Source organism: Myripristis murdjan, chromosome 20 (genome assembly GCF_902150065.1).
Source record: "Myripristis murdjan chromosome 20, fMyrMur1.1, whole genome shotgun sequence".
NCBI lineage: Eukaryota > Metazoa > Chordata > Actinopteri > Holocentriformes > Holocentridae > Myripristis > Myripristis murdjan.
The window spans coordinates 28917900-28943931 of NC_043999.1; the positions used below are offsets into that span (position 1 = coordinate 28917900).

The 26032-nt window shown below is 40.5% G+C and overlaps 1 protein-coding gene across 1 annotated transcript in view; it reads right to left on the bottom strand.

Moving 5' to 3' along the window:
• Positions 1-26032, bottom strand: part of arhgef4 (Rho guanine nucleotide exchange factor (GEF) 4) — a 180073-nt gene that overhangs the window by 146496 nt on the left and 7545 nt on the right. The window contains exon 2 of the mRNA XM_030078832.1: positions 24917-24946. Within this exon, the coding sequence (XP_029934692.1) occupies positions 24917-24946 (30 nt within the window). The remainder of the gene's footprint in view (positions 1-24916; positions 24947-26032) is intronic.

Genomic DNA, 26032 nt, shown 5'->3' on the forward strand with positions numbered 1-26032 from the left:
GGCTAATTGAAAAATCCAGAAGCCTTAGCATCTCAAAGATTCATCACCAACGCAGCCAGCTAAAGCTAACAAAAAAATGGATGCCTTCGTTAACAAACTAACAAAAGATGCACCAGCTGCACTACGTGAGACCGCCAGTGAACTCACAGAGTTTTGCTTCATACATAACAATAATACATGTTTACATGACACAAAAGAAATTAAGGCTATCATGGAAGACAATGAAGGAAAAATCACTGAAGCTCCTGTATGGAAGAGGCTGAAGAACAGATCACTGCGCTAAACAGCACTGCTGTAATATGAACATTTTGGGAATTCCCAAGTTGAAAGAAGGAAATTATACGTTTCAATTTCTAAATCATGAGATTCCAGTCATGCTGGAATTCCCGTCACTGGAGATACAGCGAGCCCGTCAGGTTCTGACTAGCGTGCCGAGGCGAGATTAGAGAAAGGGGGATTGGCAGCAGCCCATCATGATCAACATGCTTTGCTAGCAAGTCAAAGAGATACAGCTCATACAAAGAAAACGGGACGCTCTCTCAATTTCAAATGGAACAACTGGGCTATCAATATAAAGTAAGAACATGGTTACCACAAAGCGGGGCAAGAAACAAACCAAGTTGGTTCCAGACAGAAACTGAAGTTAGGGGTGGGCTATCTCCCTGGTCTGAGCTATTTGGAACAATGTTGCTACAACAGAAAGATCATCCTGTTATCACTAACACACAGTCAGTGTGGGTATAAACTGCATAGAGCTGTCCCCTCAAGCACCTCTATGGAAAACTAAGCAAATTCTAATTGGAGACAAAAAGGTGAATTGGACGTGATGGCAAAAAGCTGGTATTACCTACGTTTTGTATTTACTTGATGGCCACACTAAGCAGAATATAAGTTGCCACGTAATCAATTTTGGACATATGTTGTGACGACCCTCTCAACCTCTGACTGCTGTTTTACCTTGCAGGTGGGCGGGGACAGACTGAGCTGCAGAGTGGAACCTTACTTCATAAGCAGAACTGGCACAACTGGGCCCTGTGTGTCGGGGCAGCTTTAAAAATCCTCTGGAGCTCCGTCTCTCTTTCCCTCCTGTTGGGTTTTGTTGCCGCACCACAGAACACTGCACTACCACACTTCTCCACCCACGTACTCACTTATACTACTGATTCTACTGATTACACGTCTGTGTACAGCAAACATTTCTCCAGGGACTATTTTCATTAATATTTCAAGTAGGGCTGTAGTCTGTTAGTCGACTGGTCGATTTACTGGTCGATACGTTCTTGGTCGACCAAAATCTGATTGGTCGATTATTTTCCGTGTTAATTTTATCAGGAGTAAAGCACTAAGTGCTAATACAAGGATACAAGGATACAAGGAAGTTTATTGGTCATTATACAACAGGTTGTATAATGAAATTAAAATGTGGTTCCCTCTTGGCTGATTAATTGATTGTATAAAAAATAAAATTATTAAACATGGAGGAGTGCAGATAGTGCGTTCAGTAGTCTCACAGCCTGAGGGAAGAAGCTGCTCTGTAGTCTGGTTGTACGGCAGCAGATACTTCTGTATCTTTTGCCTGACGGCAGCAGGGTGAACAGGCTGTGGCTGGGGTGGGTGTTTGGTTTGTAATGGGGGTGTTTTCAGAACAAACGGTTTCACAGGTAACAGTCTGTCTTCAGAACACCCCCCTTGTTTTCACAATTTTGGATTAGCCCAACCCACTGGCAGAGACAGATAGGTAGGCCCCTATGTTCTGAATGGAAGAAAAAATTAGGCCAGGTTTTCCGAATATTTGCTCAATTAAGAACGTTTAATGAACATTTAGTCCTCTACCATGTCAAAGACGTCATCAGTGTGGTAGCATTTCGCAAACTTTGTACAGTTTGCGTATCACAGCTCAACGACCAACATGGCATATCACCTAAAACGGTAAGCTAACATGTCTGCGTTAGGTTGCCCCATCAGTTTTGAGTATAAACATATCAGAATTGGCATATTTCAAAGTTTTAGTCTAATAATCGTCTTATAACTGCAGGCGCACACACCCGCGACGACGGCAGCTTGACATAGTACTATTTTGGGAAATCATAGGCTGTGATGTTGCGTAGGTGGACGTGATGCAGCGCTGTAAGAGCCGAGCGACTCCAGTGTGTCATTCAGTGCAAAATAATTAGGTCAAAAACAATTTAATATACTGCAAATACTAGTTGTTTATGTTTATTTATAATTCATTTAGGCAGACAAGGCTACCAGGTAGGCTACTGCCCAGTTAATTAATCTAAAAATAGTAACTTTTTTCGTATTCCCGCTGCCCCCCGATTAGTCGACTTTTGGTCAAAATTTCAAGACTTTAGTCGACCAAGATTTTCTTTGGTTGACTACAGCCCTAATTTCAAGCAATTCAAGAACACAACAGTGCTGCTACTTTTAGGAGAACGAATGAAAATGTCTTCATTATGATGACGGGATACTGGTGTGAAGAAAGTCTGAAGACTTTGAAAATTAATTTTCATATTGTATGAGAATGAATGAAAACCAATGACTGGATAAAAGGGAGGAAAAATTATATTGGAGCTCTAAAATAAAACAGTATATATGTTGTGTAGATATTATGCTAAACACACACAATCCCTGGTATGGTCCTTTACTAGAGAAACAGCCCATGAACTGTCTGCAGTACACTGAACAGTCTTACTAGAGAAAACCAGACTCATCAACATGAGATGTTTTACCTCTTTTGTCCTTTTGGTATCATTTGCAATACAGCAGCACAGACAGGACAGCTTGGTATACTTGAGTGTGCTGTTTACTAAAATCAATAATAAGTTAAAGAATTGAAGCAGCTGCCATTAATGATAATTATCAATGATACTTTTCATCTTAACAGTAACTCTAGTCTGACTCCCCTGGAGCTCAACTCAATTGGAAAATTCGCCCACCAATCAGGTTTCTTCATGGTGCCCAAAGTGCATACAGCCTGTTTCAGTGAAACTGGACGGGTTTTGTTTTGTTTTGTTTTGTTTTGTTTTTTAAACTCCAGGAATCAGGAATCTGTAATGGCCAGCCAGGGTTGAAGTTGTGGAATCACAGTGGACAAGGCAATTATCCATACTGACCTTGTAAGTGCTGCTTGTATTGGAAACAACTAGAGCACGGCAAAATTTACATCAGGGAACACCAGACTACCTAAGTCTGTAATTTGTCTGTATTATTGGCCAAAAAACATTTGGAGCAATGAGTCAAAGAGGAGAGCAGCATGGCTAATATTTTATTGCACAAAATGGTTCCATGTAGAACTAAAGAAATACTGTATTTAGTGGATGGTTCTTCATTTGAAAAAACAAACAGAACATAAGAATGGAAGAAAAGTTGTTTATCTCCAGATCCTGATCTTCTCATCTCAAAATAACAAGAGAAAAAAATTATCTGCAGACTTTGGTACATTTGTCACAAAAAATAATGTTATCTTCTTAAGTGTCAACATACTAATATCCGACTACTCTTGGATGATGGAATGCACAGTTTCCATTTTTTTTTATTACTAGCTTTCTTAAGTATTGCTGGGGTTTCTCCTGATCAGCAGACAGGAAGTAGCAGGGGCTCTAGCAGGTGAGGTGATGCTGCTGTCAAGCCGGTAAAGCTGATAATACCCTGCTGTTAATCTAACCACCTTAGACAATGATCAAGAATTACTTGAACTCACATTCACAATTAATATGTAGGTCTTTTCTCACATGCAACAGCAGCCGTCATTGTACAATAACAATTGAGAATGAATGGAGGGTTTGGCCTTCCGTGCCAGCATGGGCGTGAATAATGTTTTGTCTGAAAGGCCTTCAGCACAACCAATCCACAGTTGACAGATCCAAGCAGCGCCTCACTTCACCAGTCAAAAGCCAGCCTCAAGAGACAGCGGAGCATGCTCACATGACTATTTCTGCTCACATCTTGAATAAAACAGTATCCTGACCAACTTGTTCAAACTTGTCTACACTTGATATTGTCTTCACACTCTGAATAGAATATCCTTGTCTGAGAAAGCCCAGAAAAGAACCATGCAAATAAATGAGAATAAAACACAGTTATCATAAACAAAGAGGAGTAGTGAGATGTGCAAAGCTGAAGAAGCAATTGACATGACAGTCTAGAGGTGATTTCACATAGTCTCTCAGCCAGCAAAGCAAGACTAAGTAGATGGCAAAAAAAAGCAGAGAGGAAAAGAAAACAAGATGTCAAAAAGCATGCATAAACTGAAATCCCTCTATTTTGGTAGAGTGGGAGGCAGTCTGAGAAGTCTTACCTTGAAGATAGTGCGGAGAAAATACATGACACTCAACATGCTTGGGTATTTCAGAGGGAGAGCGAAAGAGAGACATAGGGTCGTCTTCCCTCTGCCTTCCTCTCCTTGCTGGCTCACTTCTACCCTGTTTCATTACCAGGGCTCCGGGTCTGTAGGAACTCCCAGCTCACACAACCTGTTGCTATTTTAAACAGACTTAGAGCCGATCGCAAAGGGAAGGGAAGGAGGGAGGGAGAGCAGGAGGAGAGGCCTGCCAGAAGCTAATGCTGAGCAGTTGCATAATACTAAGAGCTTAAGCAGCAGAACCCCATGCAGGTGGAGGAGGCCCGGTACTCTACATCCATTGTATTGAGGAGTCATGCTGCACTCTTAACAAAGGAATTCTATGTTCCACCAGAAAAAGGTAGAACATTAGACTGTGCCCCCAACCACATTAACTGTGGCATAAGGCTAAGAAAGGCACAATGTATTTGAGGATTTTCATTGTTTAAAGCCAGATTTTTGAAGGCTGAGGGCAAAAAGTCCACTACATAGATCATGGAATTACATACATACATACAACTGCATTTGCTACTGAATATGTTTGAGATCAACACTTAACTCATTTAGAAGTTACTAGAATAATGAGAACAGTGTTGGGAAAAAAACAGAAGAAAGACAAATAGCACCCCCTGCTGTGTAAAATATAGCACTGTCTTATATTAACTTTATTATGTCCACGGAAAGTCAACTGAGCAATTCTTCAGCATCTGCTTGTTTTTCTTTCCAAAAACTCTGCAACATTTTCCTGTTGGAAAGTTTTAACCAGAACATGACACCAACACACTGGTGCACACATATCTATATATCTATATCTATTTGTGTATATATCTATATATATAGATATATATATAGATATAGATATATAGATGTGTGTATATGTATAAACACACACACACACACACACACACACACACATATATATATATATATATATATATATACACACACACACACACACACACACATACATACATACATATACACTATATTGCCAAAAGTATTCACTCAGCCATCCAAATCATTGAATTCAGGTGTTCCAATCACTTCCATGGCCACAGGTGTATAAATTCAAGCACCTAGGCAAGCAGACTACTTCTACAAACATTTGTGAAAGAATGGGTTGCTCTCAGGAGCTCAGTGAATTCCAGCGTGGTACTGTGATAGGATGCCACCTGTGCAATAAGTCCAGTCATGACATTTCCAGGCTACTAAAAATTCCACAATAAACTGTTAGTGCTACTATAACAAAGTGGAAGTGATTGGGAAAGACAGCAACTCAGCCATGAAGTGGTAGGCCACGTAAAATCACAGAGCGGGGTCAGCGGATGCTGAAGCGCATAGTGCACAGAGGTCGCCAACTTTCTGTAGAGTCCATGGCTACAGACCTCCAAACTTCATGTGATCTTCAGATTAGCTCAAGAACAGTGCATAGAGAGCTTCATGGAATGGGTTTCCATTAAGGCTGAGCAATTTTATTGATTCTGCGATATATATCAATATTTTGTTTCCCCAGAAAGTATCGATTTTTCAACCGCGAGTATTGATACATTAAGCCCCATTCAAATCCCCCGTGTTCCGTCTGGCACTCTGCTCGCCGCCCAGTTCCCCCGTTCGCGTTGCAGGAGAGCGATTAGGTCAGCCAGCCGCTAGTGTCCATGTAGAGTATTTGTAGCAAGTTACCCGTCTAGATACTCTCTTTATACAGACGCCGACGTCTTTCTCTCCCTGTTAACGCAGTCAGTGCGCTACAGCAGCGCACTGACAAGGATTGTGTAATAAAGTGAAGAGTTGCCACTCCGCTCTATTTTCACTGGCTAACAGCAGCACACTGGCTTAGCTTGTCTATTCAGAGAAGCGGTATCACTTCGGCTTCATTTTCAATCTATGTTATCACATGCATACCACTGCTCATTGTCTATGTGCTGACCCCCGATCTTTTTGCCTTCTATACTCTGACAAACAGTAGCTCCTTATTCCAGTTAATGTGGAAGTATGGTCGGAATGTTATCTGGGTACCGACATTAGCCTCTAACTCTGAAACAATCACTATGGTCCCAATTTCATGCGAGCGCCCGTGCGAGGTCAAAAATTTTTGGGCATTTATTTATTAATAAAAACGCATAATATGGTTTTTAACTATACTATATCAACTCGACAACTCGATTTTGACAGACACGCGTGCACATTTTGCCCCAATGTTACCAACAGCAATGTGTTGCAATTTACAGTGTAAATGAAAGCGGAAATTATTAGAACGGATGGACGATGCAGTAATAACCAGTTACAGAGTCAAGCAAATGACATATGAACACGCTCACACTGTTACCAACAAAATGTTGGAATTTCCCATGAGATCAGAACTATTGGGACGTGCCACGGGGTGATGCAAACACACAGCAATGTCTCCAGCTAGCCTGCAAACACACAGCAATGTCACCAGCTAGCCTGCAAACACACAGCAATGTCACCAGCTAGCCTGCAAACACACAGCAATGTCACCAGCTAGCCTGCAAACACACAGCAATGTCACCAGCTAGCCTGCAAACACACAGCAATGTCACCAGCTAGCCTGCAAACACACAGCAATGTCACCAGCTAGCCTGCAAACACACAGCAATGTCACCAGCTAGCCTACATGGTCAATGAAATGACACACAAACATGCCCAGCTGCCCATCAGGCTACGCACCAAAGTGATAAACGTCAGAGAACACCTCTTTTTCAGAACACCTGCAACAGCCTAAATGGATGAAACATGCCAGGTTACTCAACTGAAGTTGTATTTTCACCCATTTCAATTGGCACGATGCAGATGAAAGAACAAACTAATGTTAACGTTCCCGTACTAGCTAGCCAGCTAACAACGTTAACGGTAGCTAGCTGTCAAGTGAATGACTTGCAGTTCCTGCTGAACATTTCAAGCGAGCTGCTACGTAGCTACTCGTGTTGCTCATGCGTCTTCTGAAAAGCTGATTGGCAGACAGCTTATTTTCCATTCAAAACACCCACGTACAGGAAACACCGGCTACTAAACTACTGTAAATACTCGGTATCACAGAGCGCATGCGTGTGTCAAGCTGTCAACTTTCCAGCATTTCGCTAGCAAATTGAGATAGATACATGTATATAGGCAGCGGTTTGCAACCAAAATGATAGAAATAAGGTATATTATAAAAGGACACACAAGGAGACCAACATTTTAAAGATTTTGATTGAAGGGCTTGGGCGTGCGCTGCATTTATAGCTTATTATGACCGCTCGCCCCTGATGTTTATGATAGCTAATTTAACAACAGGAACTATACAAATGAACAAACTACAACTGCCTGTCTCGTCACTACAGGTAAGTTTATTAGTTATTTACTGGTGACAAAATGCTGACTATCAACACAGGTAATCCTAAATTCAGAATCCCAAGTTTCACTGTCCCTGCTTGTCTTCCCTGTCCTTCACATCTTATGGCCTGGATCCACTTCTGCCACAGATTCTCAACAGAAAACTCTGAAGTTGTATTTATGTTTTTATTTATGTATTTATTTATTTATTTTGTCTTGTTGGCTGTACAAAACACAAACAACTTTATTTATTTATATGTTTTGCCAAATTCAAGAAAAGAAAAAAAAAAACTAAAAGTAAGGAGAGCAAATGTATAAGTAAGTATAGAGTGGTGAAGTCCCGCCCACCCACTTCCGGTACATGGGTCCTCAAAAGCAAAAAATTATGAATGCGATCCAATGGGTAGATCAAAATTATTTTCTGGTCCCGTTTGAATTGTGCCATGGATTTCACATATGTTGTTTGTGATATTTAAAGATAATTTTTCACGCAAAGAAGACTACAATTTAGCGCGAAGAATATTAATGATGCTAAGTTTTGTGTGAGCCCGCTTTGTGAACTACAACTCTTCACTGCTCTCGACGTGAATGATACACGTCACCACCCGCACTGGAAGCCGACAACAGACATGGCGATTTCTCTGCTCCGCGCTGAGTTTTTGAGGTTCTGAGTTTTTCCGGGGTCTGCTCACCCTCCCGCCCGGCCCGGCGCTCCGTCGGCCCTCGAAGATGCGGGCAATCGGGAACAAAACACACCGGCATCTTGACTTGAATCTGGATGGAGGGAAACGGCGATGACGTGACGTCACATACGCGACACAGTTGTAGTCTTTCTAATTGTGTTTTCTCAACAGCATTTAACTGAACAATAAACGGTCAAACTCTTGACATGAAAATTTGTTATTTAAGCCTATAAACAACATTTGTGTAATCCATGGCATAACGACAGGGGGACCAGAAAATAATTATTTTCTGTCCATTGAACACCATTCATTTTTTTCGCTCCGAAAGGTCCCATGGGGGCCCACCGGAAGGGGCGGGACTTCACCACTCTATAAGCTAGCAGTGTGTTTTCCCTTAATGTGGGGGTGTGGCCTATTTGTGCACCGTTTCTTTGCTTCGTCATTTGCACCATGGTTGTTTATGCAGCTTGTTAATGAACAGAGTTTTTGTGTAAAAGCCAATTCATCTAACATTTACTTCAACGTTAGTTAGCGAGCTAACTTTACTGGCTTTTCAAGGCCTTGTTTTGTGTGAGTTAGCACTTCTAAATGCTATATAATGCTTTACTACACTTATCAATGACACATAATTCTGGAAAGGCTCTGCTAAACTGGAATTGTGCTTACCCTGCTGCTTTTTCATGTCAAAGTGGCTGCTGCGAAAATGGTCAACAGGATTACAATGATGTGGTGGAGGGCTTTTATGTATGTCTTTTAATGTGGAAATTGGGCAAGTGCACACACAAATTGCCAGGACTTTGGTAAGCACAATTCCACATTAATAGCATATGTAGCGTAAAATGTATGCTTGCCTTGTTTCCTGTGGCTGTTGCTCGATACTTCTTGCAGCCTTAAACATTTCTACCTTCATGTGCTAACAGAAGTTGTGTTGTGGTATAAAAATACATTATCTATGACAAATAAAATGCTATTATGCTTGTAAGCTTGTCAATATACAACATGGACAGCAACAGCCGCTACATTGTACACACATCATAACACATCATAAAATTACATGATGTTCCTTTAAATACTGCTTTTGAAACACAGCGCAAGATGGTTCAGGCAACATTAGCCCCGTCATGTGCTGCACCATGTAAAGAGGGACACCTGTTCATGTGTCACCAACATTCGTCTGTAGCCACATAGCTGCTTTTTGTTGGGGAGGCCTGCTCCCAAACAAGGTGCCATGTGTAACACAATATGGCCCCGGGGTCACAGGTTAACCCCTTGTACAAGCTCAGGAGACTGTAAACATGACATCATGGTTCTAGCCTCATGGCAGTAATGTCGCTGTATGCTTGCCAGTTGGGAGGTCTTTTCAACTGTCAGTGAGAGGGGGGAAGTGTGACTTTCTAGAAGTTCTCTGACTTGTGGTGACATCTGACAAAATGGTGTCTTGAACATATTCATGACGATGTGCTGCTGCTATATATGCTAAACTCCCCCTCTCCCTAGCACAGGCCATCATTGTAAATAAGAACCCGTTCTTAATGATTATGCCTGTTAAAATAAAGGTCAAATAAAAATAAATAAAATAAATAAACATGAGACCAGGCTGTTTATTTGAGATACGAGGGCTCTGATTTGGCAGTGGGTTTTTAAAAAGAGGCAAAGGCTCCCACAGCTGGACAATAGTGTATAGTGTGTACAGACACTAGAACCTGTTGGTGCTGTTTGCTCTCTTGTGAGGAACAAGACCTTGGTAGACCTCAGAGCATGGGAAAACACTTGAACTTTCGTCTTTTGTCCTTGTCAAAAGCAAAAAAAAAAAAAAAAAAAAAAGGCCACGGATTCTTAAGATGACTCTGAATAATGATAAAGGGAGCTAAGAGAGAACTGACTTCCCTCAGAGTAAATGTAGCAGCATGGAAGATAGGAATGGGGAGGAAAATTTATTCTGTTATTAACTGATTCGGTTACAAAGCAGTCTTCTTTGTTATTTTGTCCTTAATTTAATTCACTTTTTATTAAATTACAATTGAATTAAATTTAAGGAGAGTACATTAGTTGCATTAAAATATACAGAAAATACATATTTTTTATTTTCAGCATTTTTATTTTAACTTCATTTTACTTATTATATTTATTGTACTTAATTATGTATTTTTTAAAAAATATTTCTCATCATTATATATAAATTACAATAGCTGTAAGTTTGTCCAAAATCATAATAATATAAGATCACAACATATATCAAATCGGCACCACAGTATCATGAACTATATCATATCAAAGAATCCCTGCTGATTGCCATACCCAATGGAGGATGTTGTTCCTTTTCTACAGAAAAGAGACCCCATCTGCTAAACAGCAGCATACCTGATGCCCAACTGAGGATCACAGCAACCATGAACCTAGCAGTCTCCACTATGAGACAAAAGATGGAGCCAACAGTAAAGTCAGAGTTTTTAATATGCAAAAATTGCCTAAGTTAGTCATAACCACCTTATGCCTAACTGTATCCTTAACCCCAACCTAACCTTAACCAAAAAGCCAAAATGAGCTCTCAAATTGAGAAAAAAAACCCTTACTTTGCAGGGGAAAGTGCAAATTCCCTCCCTCTGTGCAATAATCCATATTCAATACCATACCTATGTGCAATAACCTATAGTGCAATAACTCCTGTCCATGTTTGCACTTGTACATATATATTTTTTTCTTTCTTTTTATTCTATATACATTTATATTTATATTCCTTTCTTTATTTTTCTTGACTAATTTCCCCTCAGGGATTAATAAAGTATTTCTGATTCTGATCCTGATTCTGAAGATGTAAGTCTCTCTCACTAGTAGTGTGGGTGCTTTATTAAAACAACGCAATTCAGGAATTCCTGCAATAGAGTCTTACAGCAAAGTGCTGAAGCTGAATTGGATCATCACTGCATGATAATTGGAAAACATCTCATAAAATGACAGTAATAATTATATAATAATAACAAACAGCAGGCCTCCCTGGCAATTCTAATGCTGTCCTAAGAGAATAAGAAGAGTGCCAGTCTTTCTCGTGTTCTCTGTACTCCACTGACTTGAAAGACACTGGGACCTCCATATTTCCTGGGTAACCATTAGTTACAGTGGGAAATCATCCTGCATCCGCTCCTACATTTGCATAAGAAGCATGGATCCAAAGACCCAGGCCAACTCAGCAAACCTCAAAGAGCATCAAAGCTTATGCAAGGAACTCCTACAGTCTTCACCACTTCCTCTCTCCATAAGTAGCCACTTAACACTGTGCTTTGTTTGCCTGGACGGAATAATTGAACAGAGACATGCAAAATACGCTCCCCAAAGCTTCCCTGTCTGATGAGACTGAGTGCAGACCACTGCACCCCTTCACTTGGGCCCCATTAGTAGGATATGGTGGAACACTGTCAGATTCTGAGGATCAATGAGACGCCTATTTAAAAATAGCATAGAGACAAGAAGAGACAATTAGGGGGGAATGCAAACACTTTTGTGCTCACTGAATGGGTGAGGCTGTGTGGTCTCAGAGGCTGAGGCCTAATGAGGGCTGACAGGCACTAGCAGTTGGACCTCAGAACTTGAATGGAGCAGAATGCTCTTTCCTAGTGCTGGGCGGTATACCGGTTCATACCGAATACCGGTGTTATTTTTTTTTTATGATATGAATTTTTCAGATACCCCAATACCGGTGTGTGTGTGTGTGTGTAGCGCACATAACGTTTGGAACAGCACGCGGAGCGTAGCGCCGCAGGACATCGTTGGAGGGGGGACTGTTTTTGCAGTTGCACTCACTAAGCAGTGGGGACTCTGAGAATGGCACTGACATAGATTGTGTAACAAAGTGAAGAGTTGCCACTCCGCTCTATTTTCACTGGCTAACAGCAGCACACTGGCTTAGCTTGTCTATTCAGAGAAGAGGTATCACTTCGGCTTATTTTTCAATCTATGCTATCACATGCATACTACTGTTCATTCATTGGTAGCTGAATTGTTAGGTCTATTTGACAAGTAATTCACATTTTTAAAATAATAATATTTTAACATATTGTTAAATCAGTCAAACCAGTCTGCATATTAATGCAAGTGGCCTTAAATTTGCATAATAAAAAGGTTGTGTATTTTGACTGCAACTGTCATGCATTCTGATTCCTTGAGTGTCACCTCTTTGCATCATTTTGTGTTTCCATGTAAACCTGTATTAATACTAGGGTGGACAACTTGGACATTAATGTCCAGTATTCATTCCTCATGACAGTAAAATAGGTCATTCTAAGTTAATTTACTGCAGTAAATCTTCTCTAAATCATTAGAAAATGTGGTTAACACCCAGTCGTGCATGAAAAAGGAAAATACCGTCATATACCGTGAAACCAATATAATTTTGAAAAATACCGTGATATACATTTTTGGTCATACCGCCCAGCACTACTCTTTCCTATTCAAATCAAAATGGGTTTGCTGAGAGAGAGGGAGAGAGAGAGAGAGAGAGAGAGAGAAAGAGAGAGAGAGAGAGGATTCATGTGTTAACTGGTAACAGCTAACGTAACAGCTAAGTCGACATGTGAATTCCATGTACTTGCACAAATGCAACCATGTGAAATTTTAACTACAAGCTCATTAATACACAACTCCATGGACCCCCAGAACTGTGAGAAATGACTCAAATTTAATGAACTGGACTTAGTGGGATCCTCCTGAGACAAGGGCAACTGTTGCCGACTTGTCAAAATCATCACAAAGGGATTATGCCACTTACACTATCTGTTCCTCTCCTCTCAAACCAACTCACTTGCTGTCTTCCACTAGCTCTCTCTTTCTCTCTCTCCCACACACACACACACACACACACACACACAGCTGCTGTGCCGGGCCTGCAGGCCCAGAGAAACCTAATGACCACGCAGAGAAACCACAGGTCCAGAAAAAGAAAAAGCTGCCAGTCAGTCATTACAATCCCTCTGGCTCATTTCATCCATACTCAGTCCTCCTTTGTAAAGAATGCTTTCTTTGGCTCTCCCCTCCCCATTTGCTGGCCTACTGGCCCTTTCGACTGGTTTCTCTTCCTCTCTATTTTCAGCCCATAGAAGAATTTGGGTTAGAGGTGGATCACAGTAAGCCAGTGCCACACCAAACCTGGTGATGTCAACGATGTGCTGCATGTGCATCTATCTCACAAACATGACAGCAGCATGTTGCCTGCATCTTCGACAAGTTCTGCCTCAAACTGCCTGATTTGATGGTTGTTGGTTTTGTCTTCTGTCAGATTCCAAGCGGCTTCCCAACAAATTGAACAGTATCATTCGCTCCTACAGTTAGGTCCATAAGTATTTGGACAGTAATACAATATTCATAATTTGGCCCGTGTACACCACCACAGTGGATTTGAAATGGAGTAATCAAGACGTGACTGAAGCACAGACTTTCAGCTTTAACTTAAGGGGTTGAACGAAAATATGGCATTAACCCTTTAGGAATTACAGACAGTTTTATATATTGTCACCCCATTTTCAGAGGCTCAAAAGTAATTGGATAAACTATACATAATATACATAACTCCAATTATAAGGATTATATTCAATATTTGGAGGAAAATCCTTTACAGTCTATGACTGCCTGAAATCTGGAGCCCATGGACAACATCACCAAATTCTGAGTTTCCCCCCTTGAGATGCTCTGAAGCCTTTACTGCAGCTCCGTCAGCTGCTGCTTGTTTGTGCCCTCAGTTTGGTCTCAGCAGGTGAAAAGCAGCTCAGTTGGGCTGAGGTCTGGGTAGGGGTGGAACGATACATGTATTCGTATAGAAAATGTACTATACAGGGCCTCTGGTTCAGCACAGGGCGTTGGGTTCGGTACAGAGGTGTGCAGCTCGGAACATAAGTTTAATTTTCATTTATTCATATCCACCTGCAGCTACACGTGCAAAACCATAGAGGGCAGCAGTACGCTGGGGAAGCATCTAGTCTCTCGAAGAAGAAGCATAATAAACTACACCTGAAGCCTGACCTGAAGCCTGAGCACTGATGTCATGGCTACAGCTAATGCTACCGAAACCGGCACTAGTGAGGAACTAGAGCCTGAAGAGCGTCCCTTGTCGTTAAAATCTCCTGTTTGGGAACACTTTGGCTTCCTGGTCAAATATTGCAACGGACAAAGACAAGTGCATAAAACGAAGGCAGTGTGCCGACACTGCTCAGCTGAGACCGGGTACGTTCATGGCAACACGACAAACAGGCTGTTTCATTTGAAACGGCGTCATCCCAGTGTGACTATCTCTGGTACAAGAAAAAAAAACACCCTAGTGCAAACACAGCTGACTACGGCATTCAAGCAGCCGCTCCCTCGCAGTTCAGAGTTTCAGAGTTCGGTTTCAGAGTTTTTATAAATATATATTTTATTTATTTGAGAATATTTTATTTATTGGAAAAATTATTTTATATATATTTTGGTTTATTTGAGAAAATTTTACCTATTGGAAAACTTATTTCATATATATTTTTGTTTATTTGAGAAAATTTTACCTATTGGAAAACTTACTATATATATATATTTTGTTTATAATGAGAATATTTATTGTAAAACTTACCAGCACTTGGCAGCGGTATTCTATTTTTTTCTATATTTTGTATAATGCTACAATAAAGTTCTTAACAAACGTAAAATTGCTTGTTTAAAGCAAATTTATCTTTTGCATTTTGTTCCCATACTATATTAAAAACGTACCAAATCGAGACCTCAAACCCGAGGTACGTACCAGACCGTGATTTTTGTGTATTGTTACACCACTAGGTCTGGGGATTGACTTGGCCAGTGAAGAATATTCCACCTCTTTGCTTTCAGTAACTCTTGGGTTGCTTTCGCATTGTGTTTTGGGTCATTGTCCATCTGCACTGTCAAGTGTCATCCTATCAGCTTTGTGGCATTTGGCTGAATCTGAGCAGATAGTACAGCCCTGTAAACATCAGAGTTACTCCTGCTACTTCCATCAGCAGTCACATCCAGAATTGGGCAGGCTTTTTTTAGAGGTTTTTTTGCAAAGTGTAATCTGGCCTTCCTGTTCCTGAGTGACACCAGTGGTTTCACCTTGCTGTAGACCCTCTGTATTTATTTTCTCACAAACATCTCTTGACTGTAGATTTGGACACTGATACGCCTACCTCCTTGACAGTGTTTTTGACTTCCCTCGACCATGTGAATGGGTTTTTGTTCACCAGGGAAACAATTGTTCGGTCATCCACTTTAGATGTCTCCCGTGGTCTTCCAGGCCTTTTGGTGTTATTGAGCTTACTGGTGCATTCCTTCCTCTTCATCATATACCACACTGTTGATTTGGCTACTCCTACAGTTGTTGCTATCTGTCTCATAGATTTTATTTGCTTTTTGAGCCTAATGGTGGCCTTCAACACCTGAATAGATAACTCTTTGGATTGCCTGTTGAAGATTCTGATAAACAGCAAACAAATGCAAATGCACTTGGAATGAATTCCAGCCCTTTTATTTTCTTAATTTGTCATGAAATAACAAAGGAATAGGCAACACCTGTCCACAAAACTGCTTTTAAGTCAACTGTCCAATTACTTTTGAGTCTCTGAAAATGGGGTGAAAATGTATAAAACTGGCTGTAATTCCTAAACGGTTAATGTCCTATTTTTGTGCAACCCCTTAAATTAAACCTGAAAGTCTGTGCTTCAATCATGCTTGATTAACCCCTCTCTCTCCACAATACATCGTTGTATTTTGGTTAGGGTGGACGTCAATTATGTCTAACCCTAACCCAATGTGAAAAAATGTCCATCTCGCAGTGTGTTTGTTGAGATTAGCATGGAGGCTGCTGAAATAGCAAGGGCACAAAATAACAACAAAAGGAGGCCAGAGGCCAAGCTGCATGTGCGGCTCAGCCTCTGTGGTCTGACTCTGGCTTCACCTTTAACATTCAGTTCCTTTAATTGGAGACATTACATTTTGGCCAGTCAAAGAGTAGAGCCAATCCCAAATTAGTGGTCAGGCGTTGGGAGGAAGCAGAGGAACCCAGTGGTGCTGCAGACTTGGGAACACAATACACACACACACACACACACACACACACACACACACACCCATGTACATAGGCACTCTCTACACTAATGTTGCCGTTAATGATGTAGTCATTTATTTAACCCACTTCCCCGAATCATCCATACTAGAGCAGCTGAGTGCAGGATCTGTCCTTGGCTTAATGTGGGCCTGGTAACCTTTGACCTCCACCCAACCTTAGCCAGGGTCAAAAGTCACACTGACTCCTCCAGGATACTTTGCCTACACAAACTGATCCGGGTGTGAGACATGTCAGCTCACCACATCTGCATTATGTAAAAAAGGAGATCAATTTGTCTTACAATATCATCAGAAAATACATTGGTAACTGCATTCAGTTTAATACAGGTCATTAAAGGGATAGTTCACTCATTTTGAAAAAAATATATAGTATTGAATTTATCTCCTAGATGTTCTGTAGGACAGTATTGATGCTATATTGCTCTCATTGTTACTGAGTGCTGGATACTGGCTGGATGCCCCAAATACTAACTGTTAGCTTCCTGCCATTGACGTGGACGTCTGCCTGAGTACCATTCTTCAAAATAACAACCTTAATCCAGTCAAATTGAAAAAAAAAAAAAAAACATTTAATGTTGTGTAGCTGGGGTTTTTTTTCAGCCTGAAATAACATAAAAAATGTGGACTGTGTGAAAAACTAATTTATCATCATTTTCTTGTGTTGTCTAAGCTCTCTGTGCTAGTGGTGATAAAGGGGAACACAGGAAAAGAGCAAGCTAAGCAGCAACATTACTTGCCAGTTATAGCCGAGCATTTATTTTTGTCCACCAACATGCGTACATGTATACTGGTTTCCAGTCCCCATGAATCATGCTGTAATTCCATGGGGCCATGTCTCAATCAAACATGTTTTACCAGAGTAAGCCCTGGGAATGAGAGCAGCTGCATGCATGGCTATTCACAAGAATTGGATCCAGGCTTGCGAACATGTGTTAAATAAAGGACAACAGCAACAACAACAACAACAACAGCAAACTCCAGGTATCTACTTTTGCCAATGTGGTGGCTACTGCTGCTCTGGCTGGAGTGTTACAGGAAATACAGAAGTTAACAGATCTTTGCAGATATTTAAAACAGTAACCAGTAAGTAACCTGTTTAAGAAATGACCTCACATGACTCCTACTTGTGGGAAAACAGAGTATCTTAAATAGTAAGACCAACCACTGAAACCTTCATAAATCTGTTTCCTAAATAAAATTGTGGATTGCAGGACATAGAACAATGCATGTTCGACATAGGGCTGTACAGTAATACTAGTGGCGGGTGCTTTGCCCTCACAGACGCAGACTCTTTCTTTGTTATTTATTAGAAGTGGTGATTCCATGGGACCAAATCAAGTCGGACAGTCGCCGAATCCCATTACCGGGCGTCGGGTTCTGCCACTTGGTTTCCTGGTTCCATGGTGTCAAGCTTACCCTGTGCCACACCATCTACTATCTGTATTTTTCATTTTTCATATTTATTATTTTCATCAGTATATCTTACATTTCTTACATTTCAACACTTAAACATCTCATATTCTCAGGCTACTTTATTGTATATACTTAGCCCTTATTGTCTTTAGTGTATATATTTCGCATATTTAGTCTCTATTGTATATACTTTTAATTTTAATTTTTTTATTTTTTTTTGTTTTTATTGATGATGCTGCTGTAACGTGTGAATTTCCCAGTCTGGGATCAATAAAGTATACCTATCTATCTATATCTATCTATCTATCTATTTCTGCCTCTACAGCTCCAGAGGCAGAAATACCTGTTGAAAGTGACAAAGGATGAGAGAAGGGAGAGGAGAGAGCACAAAACTACGGGGGAGAGAAGATAGCCAGTTAGTAACATGCTTTAATGGAATATGGATATGTGGAAGATGGATAATTGGAAGACGGTTCCACAGAAGAGGAGCCTGACAGCTGAAGGCTCTACCTTCCATTGTACTTTTGGAGAGTCTAGGAACCACAAGTAAGCCTGCATTTTGGGAGCACAGTGCTCTAGTGCACTATGAACTGATGTTAAAACTTGTTTGAGTGGATAATAGTGCTTATTTTTAACAATGTTAGCTAGGTGAAAGTTCACGTCGATGTCAGGAGGCTAAGAGGCTAAGAAACTGGTTAACTCTCCCTTTAAGAGATTCCCACAACGTTTTTGGTTTGGAAATTAGACCTGATCTTAGTTGGCGATGTATATCTGAACTCATTCAGGCTTTAACCTTAAGCAGAAAAAAACATGCCAGGACAAAGCCGAGGCAGATCAGGGAAATGACAAGACTGCAACCTTTCTCATAGCCACAGAGAAAGCAAAGCAACATGGGAAACAGGAACAGCCGAGAGCGTCCTCACCATCCATTTCCCTCAGTTTGGCTGGATGTTAAATGAGACAAATTCCTGAGTATCTCTCTTGTGTCAACTGCGTGTTAAAATCTGGAGATCAGCCCATCACCCCTCCTCATCCCCTTGTATGAGAGGAATGTGAGGGGGTTGCCTCTGGACACTGATTTAGTGATCACAGTGTGTGTGTGTGTGTGTGTGTGTGTGTGTGTGTGTGTGTGTGTGTGTGTGTGTTTTGGTCTCAAACTGCTACAAACACACAGGGCTTACATGGAGGAGGGGTGGCTGACCACCTTCCATGTCTGCTCACATTGTGAGTGTCTATTTGACAGAGAGAGAGAAAACACATGGCTATCACAGCCTGTCTGCCATCACTGCTTTAAGTCCACAACACTCAACACTCAAGGACCAAGTATGAGAACTTCAAATATTAAAATATGCATCTTCAGGATCCTTGTTTGCTTACTTCCCAGAGATGACCCCAATCAAACAGTGTGACAGCCCCATATTTTCCCTTGAATTTTCTGTTGATGTATCTGGAGTTTCTGTAGGTCTCTTTTGTTTGTCTGTTCATACATAGCCATGGTGGCTATCACTGCTCATGCTAACTACACAGCTCTTCTTCTTCTGTTTTATTCCAAATACCTGGGAAGGTAAACCATTTCACTTCCTGTGAACCAAGGGATTTTCCCCAGCAAAGAGCTACCAGATTCTGTGTGTTATAGCGAATGTAAAGCCTCTGGTAAACTGGAAATACTGTATGTGCAGTCACTGGTGTTATGTGTAATGTGAATTGGCTGAATTTAGCATACACTATTTTCTTACAAAGAGTGAGTTGGTAGAATAAGCTTTAAAGGTTCAGTTCAGCTATTTTGAAAAATGTGATATTATTTCATTTCCCCCCAGCTGTTCTATAGGACAGTAGTGGTGCTGTCTTCCTCTCATTGTTACTGAGTGCTGGATACTGGCTGGATGCTCCACATGCTAACTGTTAGCCTCCTGCCACTGAGGTGGACTTCCAAAATGGAGTATGTTGACTGCAAAAAAAACAATGTTGGCTATTAAAACTGTGCAATTTTCACAGGCCAAAATGGCATAAACATGAAAATCATTTTCAAAAAATAAACAAACAAAAAAAGAATAAATTAATCAATGGTAGTTTCAGTATTACACAGAAAGTTATTATTTTTGTCTTCTAACATGCGTACATGTGTTCAATGAAGAAAACAAATGATAGAAAACTTAAGCAATCTTCTTCTGTCTCTGAGGTGCTATACTGCTCTTTTGGTGCGGAGTGATGCAGGAAGTACAGAAGTTACCGGATCTTTCCAAATGTGGATAAAAAAGTTTGAAACTATAATCTGGGCAAACCCATAATCTGTGTGCACTTCGCAGTCATTGGTGCATTTTAGTTCTGGAGAGTGACACTTTTTAAGTCATTTTCAATTGTTTTTGAGTGGATAAACGCGTTATTTTGAAGAATGTTAGCTGGGGTGAGGTCCATCTCAATGGCTCTAAATGCTAATCTCAAATGGTTCGCATGTGGAGCATCCAGCCAGTATCCAGCACTCTGTTATGATGAGAGGAAGACAGTCCACTGCTGTCCTACACAACAGCTGGGGGGTAAAGAAATATTGTTTTCTTTTTCAAAATGGGTGAACTATCAAAAACGTGTGAGGAGAAGAAAATGAGATAAGAGCTGAGCAACACACGTTTGATTTGATTTCATTTTGAACGCTCTTTCCAGTCCCCTTGCTTCCAAAACGGCAGAGGAGGTTTCTGCTGTCGCACTGCCGCAGTCACCCTGTAGGGCTCAATATGGGACCATAATGTTGCTGTGTGGTGATACAGTGGCAGTGCTATGGAAGAAAATAGTTTGTCCATCTTCAAAGCCAGGGAAAGACTGTTCAAAGTGAAACCAAAACAAACGTGTTGTGCACCCTCCAAAGCAATTTTTCACTTTGCTGATGTGCAGCAAACTGTTTGCAGCCGGAAAATGGCATAAAAAGTTCACCATTTAAAAAACAAAGCAAAAAATAGATTGAACTCTTTTCTTGTGCAGCCTAAGCTCTTCTACGCTGATGCTCATGTACAACGGTGGCTGGCAGGTGCTTGCACAGTTCATGAAGGGCATGTGATAGAGAGAGGCAGCCGAAAAGAAAAAGCTAGCCACAGCATAGCTAGCCAAATGTAACTAATTCAATGAAGAAAACAAATGATAGCAAAATTAAGCAATCTGTATCTGTTTCTGTGGCTACTGCTCCCGGCACGAAGTGATGCAGGAAGCACAGAAGTTACTTGATCTTTTGGAATGCTGATGACAGAAAAATACAGAAATTTGAGCAAAAACGGTGCCTGTGTACACTCTGTAATCATGTGCGAATTTTGATTTCAGAGAGCAACACTTGCAAACCTTCCTTGAGTTGATTAAGGTGGATATTTTTTGAGAATGTTAGTCAGGAGCAGTAGGGCAGGTCCACCTCAATGGCAGGAGGCTAACAGTTAGCATTTGGAGCATCCAGCCAGTATGCAGCACTCAGTAACAGTGAGAGGAGGATAGCACCACTACCGTCCTATAGAGCAGCTAGGAGGAAGCAAAATAATATCACATTTTTCAAAAGGGGTGATTTAAATAATCTTGCTTTCACCAGCAAAGCGCACAGCCTTTGACTTGAGTTCATTTCCCTGAGAAACTCATTCATTCTGAATCTGGCAGTGAGTAATAATGTGCAGACTGAGACACACAGGCCACTCTGTGCTTGTCCCTCCACTAGTGGGACAGTTGACATGTTGCTCTAGGAAAAGTGCCCACACTCGGCAGCTGGCCCCAACCTCATCCTGGCAGCCCTCAGCTGCCCAAACCCTTTTTAATGCCTTCAGACACAAATGCACTGAGCAGCCACTCTGCCGAGATGTCTGGAACAGTGGACGAGTGGCTGGGTTTGAGCTTTTTTCAGACAAAACTATTTTTTTCCACTATTTTCTGTTTCATAACATAAAAAAGTACTGTGCAAACTTAACACAGCCTGATTGTTTCAGCTTAAATGTTTTCAATGGGCATTAAATGTACTTTAGTACATGCTCTGAAAGTGGGGACAGTCAAACCACACAGGTTTGCACAGCCTCCACATTTCTCTTTCTGCTGTGAGCTGTGGCTCTGAGCGTACAGTCAACTGGACTTCACTCCTTGTTGATGTGTAATTACAGAGAGGCTTTAAAGCAGTATTTCCCCTACTGGCTGACCCATATCGCCTGCTGAGATTTAGAGAGCAGGGCAGCCGATGGCCAATATATAATGCCAATATCTTTTTCTTGTTGTTGTTGTTGTTTTATTGGTTTTGGTCATTTTTGCATCTGATAAAATACACAGATTTAATAATAGTAACAAATGAGACTTAAATTAACATTTATTTAACACTTAACAATAGCATTTATCAGCAGATAGGTGGGAGCACTAACATCATTCCACAGCAGCCACACTGACAGGCTGCCTGCAGATATGTCTCCACACTTTTATCAGCCCTAATTAATCCGTCTATCTCTAATTTCCTAACAGCACAGTGGGATGGAGCTCAGTTTCCAGAGACACAATAAGCTCTGGTCTCTGGGAAAAACCAACAAGTGGACCACTGACAGAGTGTGTGAGATGTGATATTCAGGGTCAAATGTGGGTTACAGCACTGGAACTGCTCCCTTACCCCTGCAACAAAGACCAGGGTCTGAGGGGATTTTCACAGCTTAGGGAGCCAGTCCCACTGCCTCTACTACTCATATCCTCTGATGTGAAGCAGCAGTTGGCTTTATAGCTTCTTCACGAGGGGTAAAGTCACACTTGTAATCAGTCCTGCAACTCATTTGACAACTCCTTGCTCTTTTAACATAGATTATTCTACACTAATTGAAACCAAAGAGTTAAAAAAATACCTCAGCAACAGGAGGAATCTGTTATGCCATATGGTTTCAACTTCTCAGTAGCTATCTGAAGTCATGTGAGCCTTTGAAACTGCTTTATAGAGCACATTAGGAATGATCCAGAAAACATAAATCCAGGTAAAATGTGAACATAGGCCTCAATTAAGTCTCAAAGACTAGTAAAATCCTTTAACAGTGTATACGATGCTTAGCTTTGGCATCTGTTGGCAATTAGGCCTAATGAAGAAAGAGTTTGAGTGAAAAAGATACAATCCAGAATTTATTACACTATGTAAACTGTGGGCAAGCCCTTGAAAAGATTGATCTTTTTTTTCAGCTTTAAAAAGGACCATCCCAGTGATTTGAATGTTTTGTCTATTTACTACAATTTCTCCTCATTTTACATTGCAACAAACCATTTTGCAAATCACAAGGGGGTACTAAAGACATAGAATTAAAAATGAACCTATGCTGAACCCATGACGTTCTGCTTCTGTAGCTAACAAAGTTGCTGCCAGTTGTCGATCATCAAAACCAAATACAAAATCCAAAACCACCTTATATTGCTCTGCTACTGAGGCTAATTAAGTCATCACCATTTATAAACAGAACAGAACAAAACTGATTATTAGTTTCCCAGGGACTACCTATAAAAGGATCGGGAAAATAACAGACTAGTAAAATACAACTGCTTGCTATGGGAAAAGATTAGAAACATGAAGTGTATACATTTATAGATGTTAGGCTGAACATACAAAATCTCTGGTATTACGGTTGCACGGTATGGCGGTTCAGCTTGTGCTAGCTGTGCTTGCCTCCTCATCGCCTGTTTCCCCATGTCATCTCACCAAGTAAGTGTTGAGATTCGTCGTACTACCGGTGTACTTTAGCGCAGCTTTACACTTTTTACATATGGCGACGCTTTTATCCAGTGCTCCATTCTTCATATAAAATCCAAGTTTTCTCCAAACTTTGGAATTTAAGTTTGCCAGTGTGTTGTGAATCGTGTCCAAGTGAGCCATTTTTAAGCTTTCCCTCACAAACACAGCACTATCTGACATGACTACAACAAGTCTCGTGAGAATTTTATGGGAGGGAGCAAGAGTCAGAGAGGGAAAGCAGGTTATGCAGACAAGGAGCAACACAGCGATCAGCAGCTGCATCAGCAACATAAACTGATTTACAATGTTGTAATCGGGCCATCAGCCAGTTCATGCTACACTTAGAACGATTCAGGGGTTTGTGTCCCAATGCACTCACATCTTTTAAATCAAAACCGAATTTCCAATTCAAATTGGTTATTTGTTACACCCCTAATATATATGTGTGTGTGTATATATACATACATACATATATATATATATATATATATATATATATATATATACACATACATATATATATATATATATATATATATATATACATACATATATATATATATATATATATATATATATACACATACATATATATACATATATATATATATATATATATATATATATATATATATATATACACACATATATATATATATACATACATATATACATATATATATATATATACATACATATATATATATATATATACATACATATATATATATACATACATATATATATATATATATATATATATATATATATATATATATACTGTATATATGATACTGGTGAATGAGGCCCATTGCTATTTTTGACTACATATATTTGCTTTTTTTTTTTTTTTTTTTTTTTTTTTTTAATCTGTGATTACCAAATGCTAAAAGGTTTTTAACAGGCTGATGAATATATCTGGCCCATCTACATTTCCTTGTTTTGAAATCTGTAGAAGCAGAGAACCCACTATCCACTAACCCACTTCACCCACTATAAAGGTGCATGAAGAAAGGAGAAAGTCTACAGAGATCAAACCTCCAGCAACACTTGCAGCATGAAGAACAACTTTAATGACAGACCAGTGTGTTTCGTCATCATCAGTGTCATTTAGTTTTAAAATCTGGCACAACTGAATTGGTAATTGAATACCCCCCGCCTAGGTAGTCTGATGATTGGCAATATGATTATATTCAAAGGCATTTTACTATCGGTTTCCCCAGAAACAAGGCTCAGAGATGTGGATTATATAGCTGTGTGCTGAGTCACAGCTAGTGTAGAAAAACAGGTGGGTGAAAAGCCACAAAAATCAAAATGATGGTGAATTGTCTTTTGTCTGCTTACCTTTGGAGAAGCAGATTGGCATCTGAGTTTCTGGGAAGACACAGAGGGAAAACGTATTAATGAAAAGACTGGTGACCATTACTCATTCTTAGAAGCAAAAGGCCCAGTGTGAGGGCTACTAGTATCACAGCCGCTTTGGAAACACGTGTTGATGGTGTGCTAATAAATCCAGTCCCCCCACATCACCAGGAGCAGAAGCTCCTCAGTAGCTCCTCATGAAAACATTTCTTAGTGTGCTTGCAAATTTAACCTAAAGCATTGCACTTTTTAAGATATGTGACATGTGTCATGCTAGAGATGCTTTGATGCTGAGAGAAAACAGTGAACCTTATAAAACAGACTGACTCACTGACTCGCTGATCCATTGATGCTGAGTGGTCTGTTAAAGTAAGGGTGGTCAGCTATCCACTGAGCTGACCACTCATGTAGCTTTACTGTACTGCTTACTGACACTGACTGGGGCATTTACTCTTTTCATGAGGTGTGCTGATGGGCAGGACTTGAGACCAACTTTCTTGCTTCTGTCCCAGGACTGTCCCAAAAAAACCCCTTTGTGATCATGCCAAAGTGAAATTGGATGATGCCAAATCTTAAATGTTGTCCTTTTTTAAAAATCATTAGTTGTACTTATTCACAGACTATGACAGTGATTCTTGTCATAAGTAGGGCTGAACAATCTACAGGTCTACTGCCAACTTTGTAAACCTCACTGACATTTGTAAAATGGAAGGATAATTTCAGTCCAATGAAGTAGCACCAGAGTCTCCCTACTGGTCTCTTTGGTCAGATCCACAGTCACCCTGTCACCCTGCCAGGCTAGAGTGTTTGATTTTTGCTGATTTCTCTCAGCATGATCGACCTGCCTGCACTCTTTACTCTAATTTCGCTTCTCTAGTGTACATATCAGGTAGAACAGCTGAATGTGAGCTAAAGTTCAGACTTTACACTCTTGGTTCATTGTGTTATGTTTGGCTAACCCTGATATGGGACTCTGCTAGATGTTTAAAGTTATTTATTCATTCATTCATTCATCTTCTAAACCTCTTATCCTCACTAGGGTCGCGGGGGGGTGCTGGAGCCAATCCCAGCGCTCATAGGGTGAAGGCAGTGAAACAC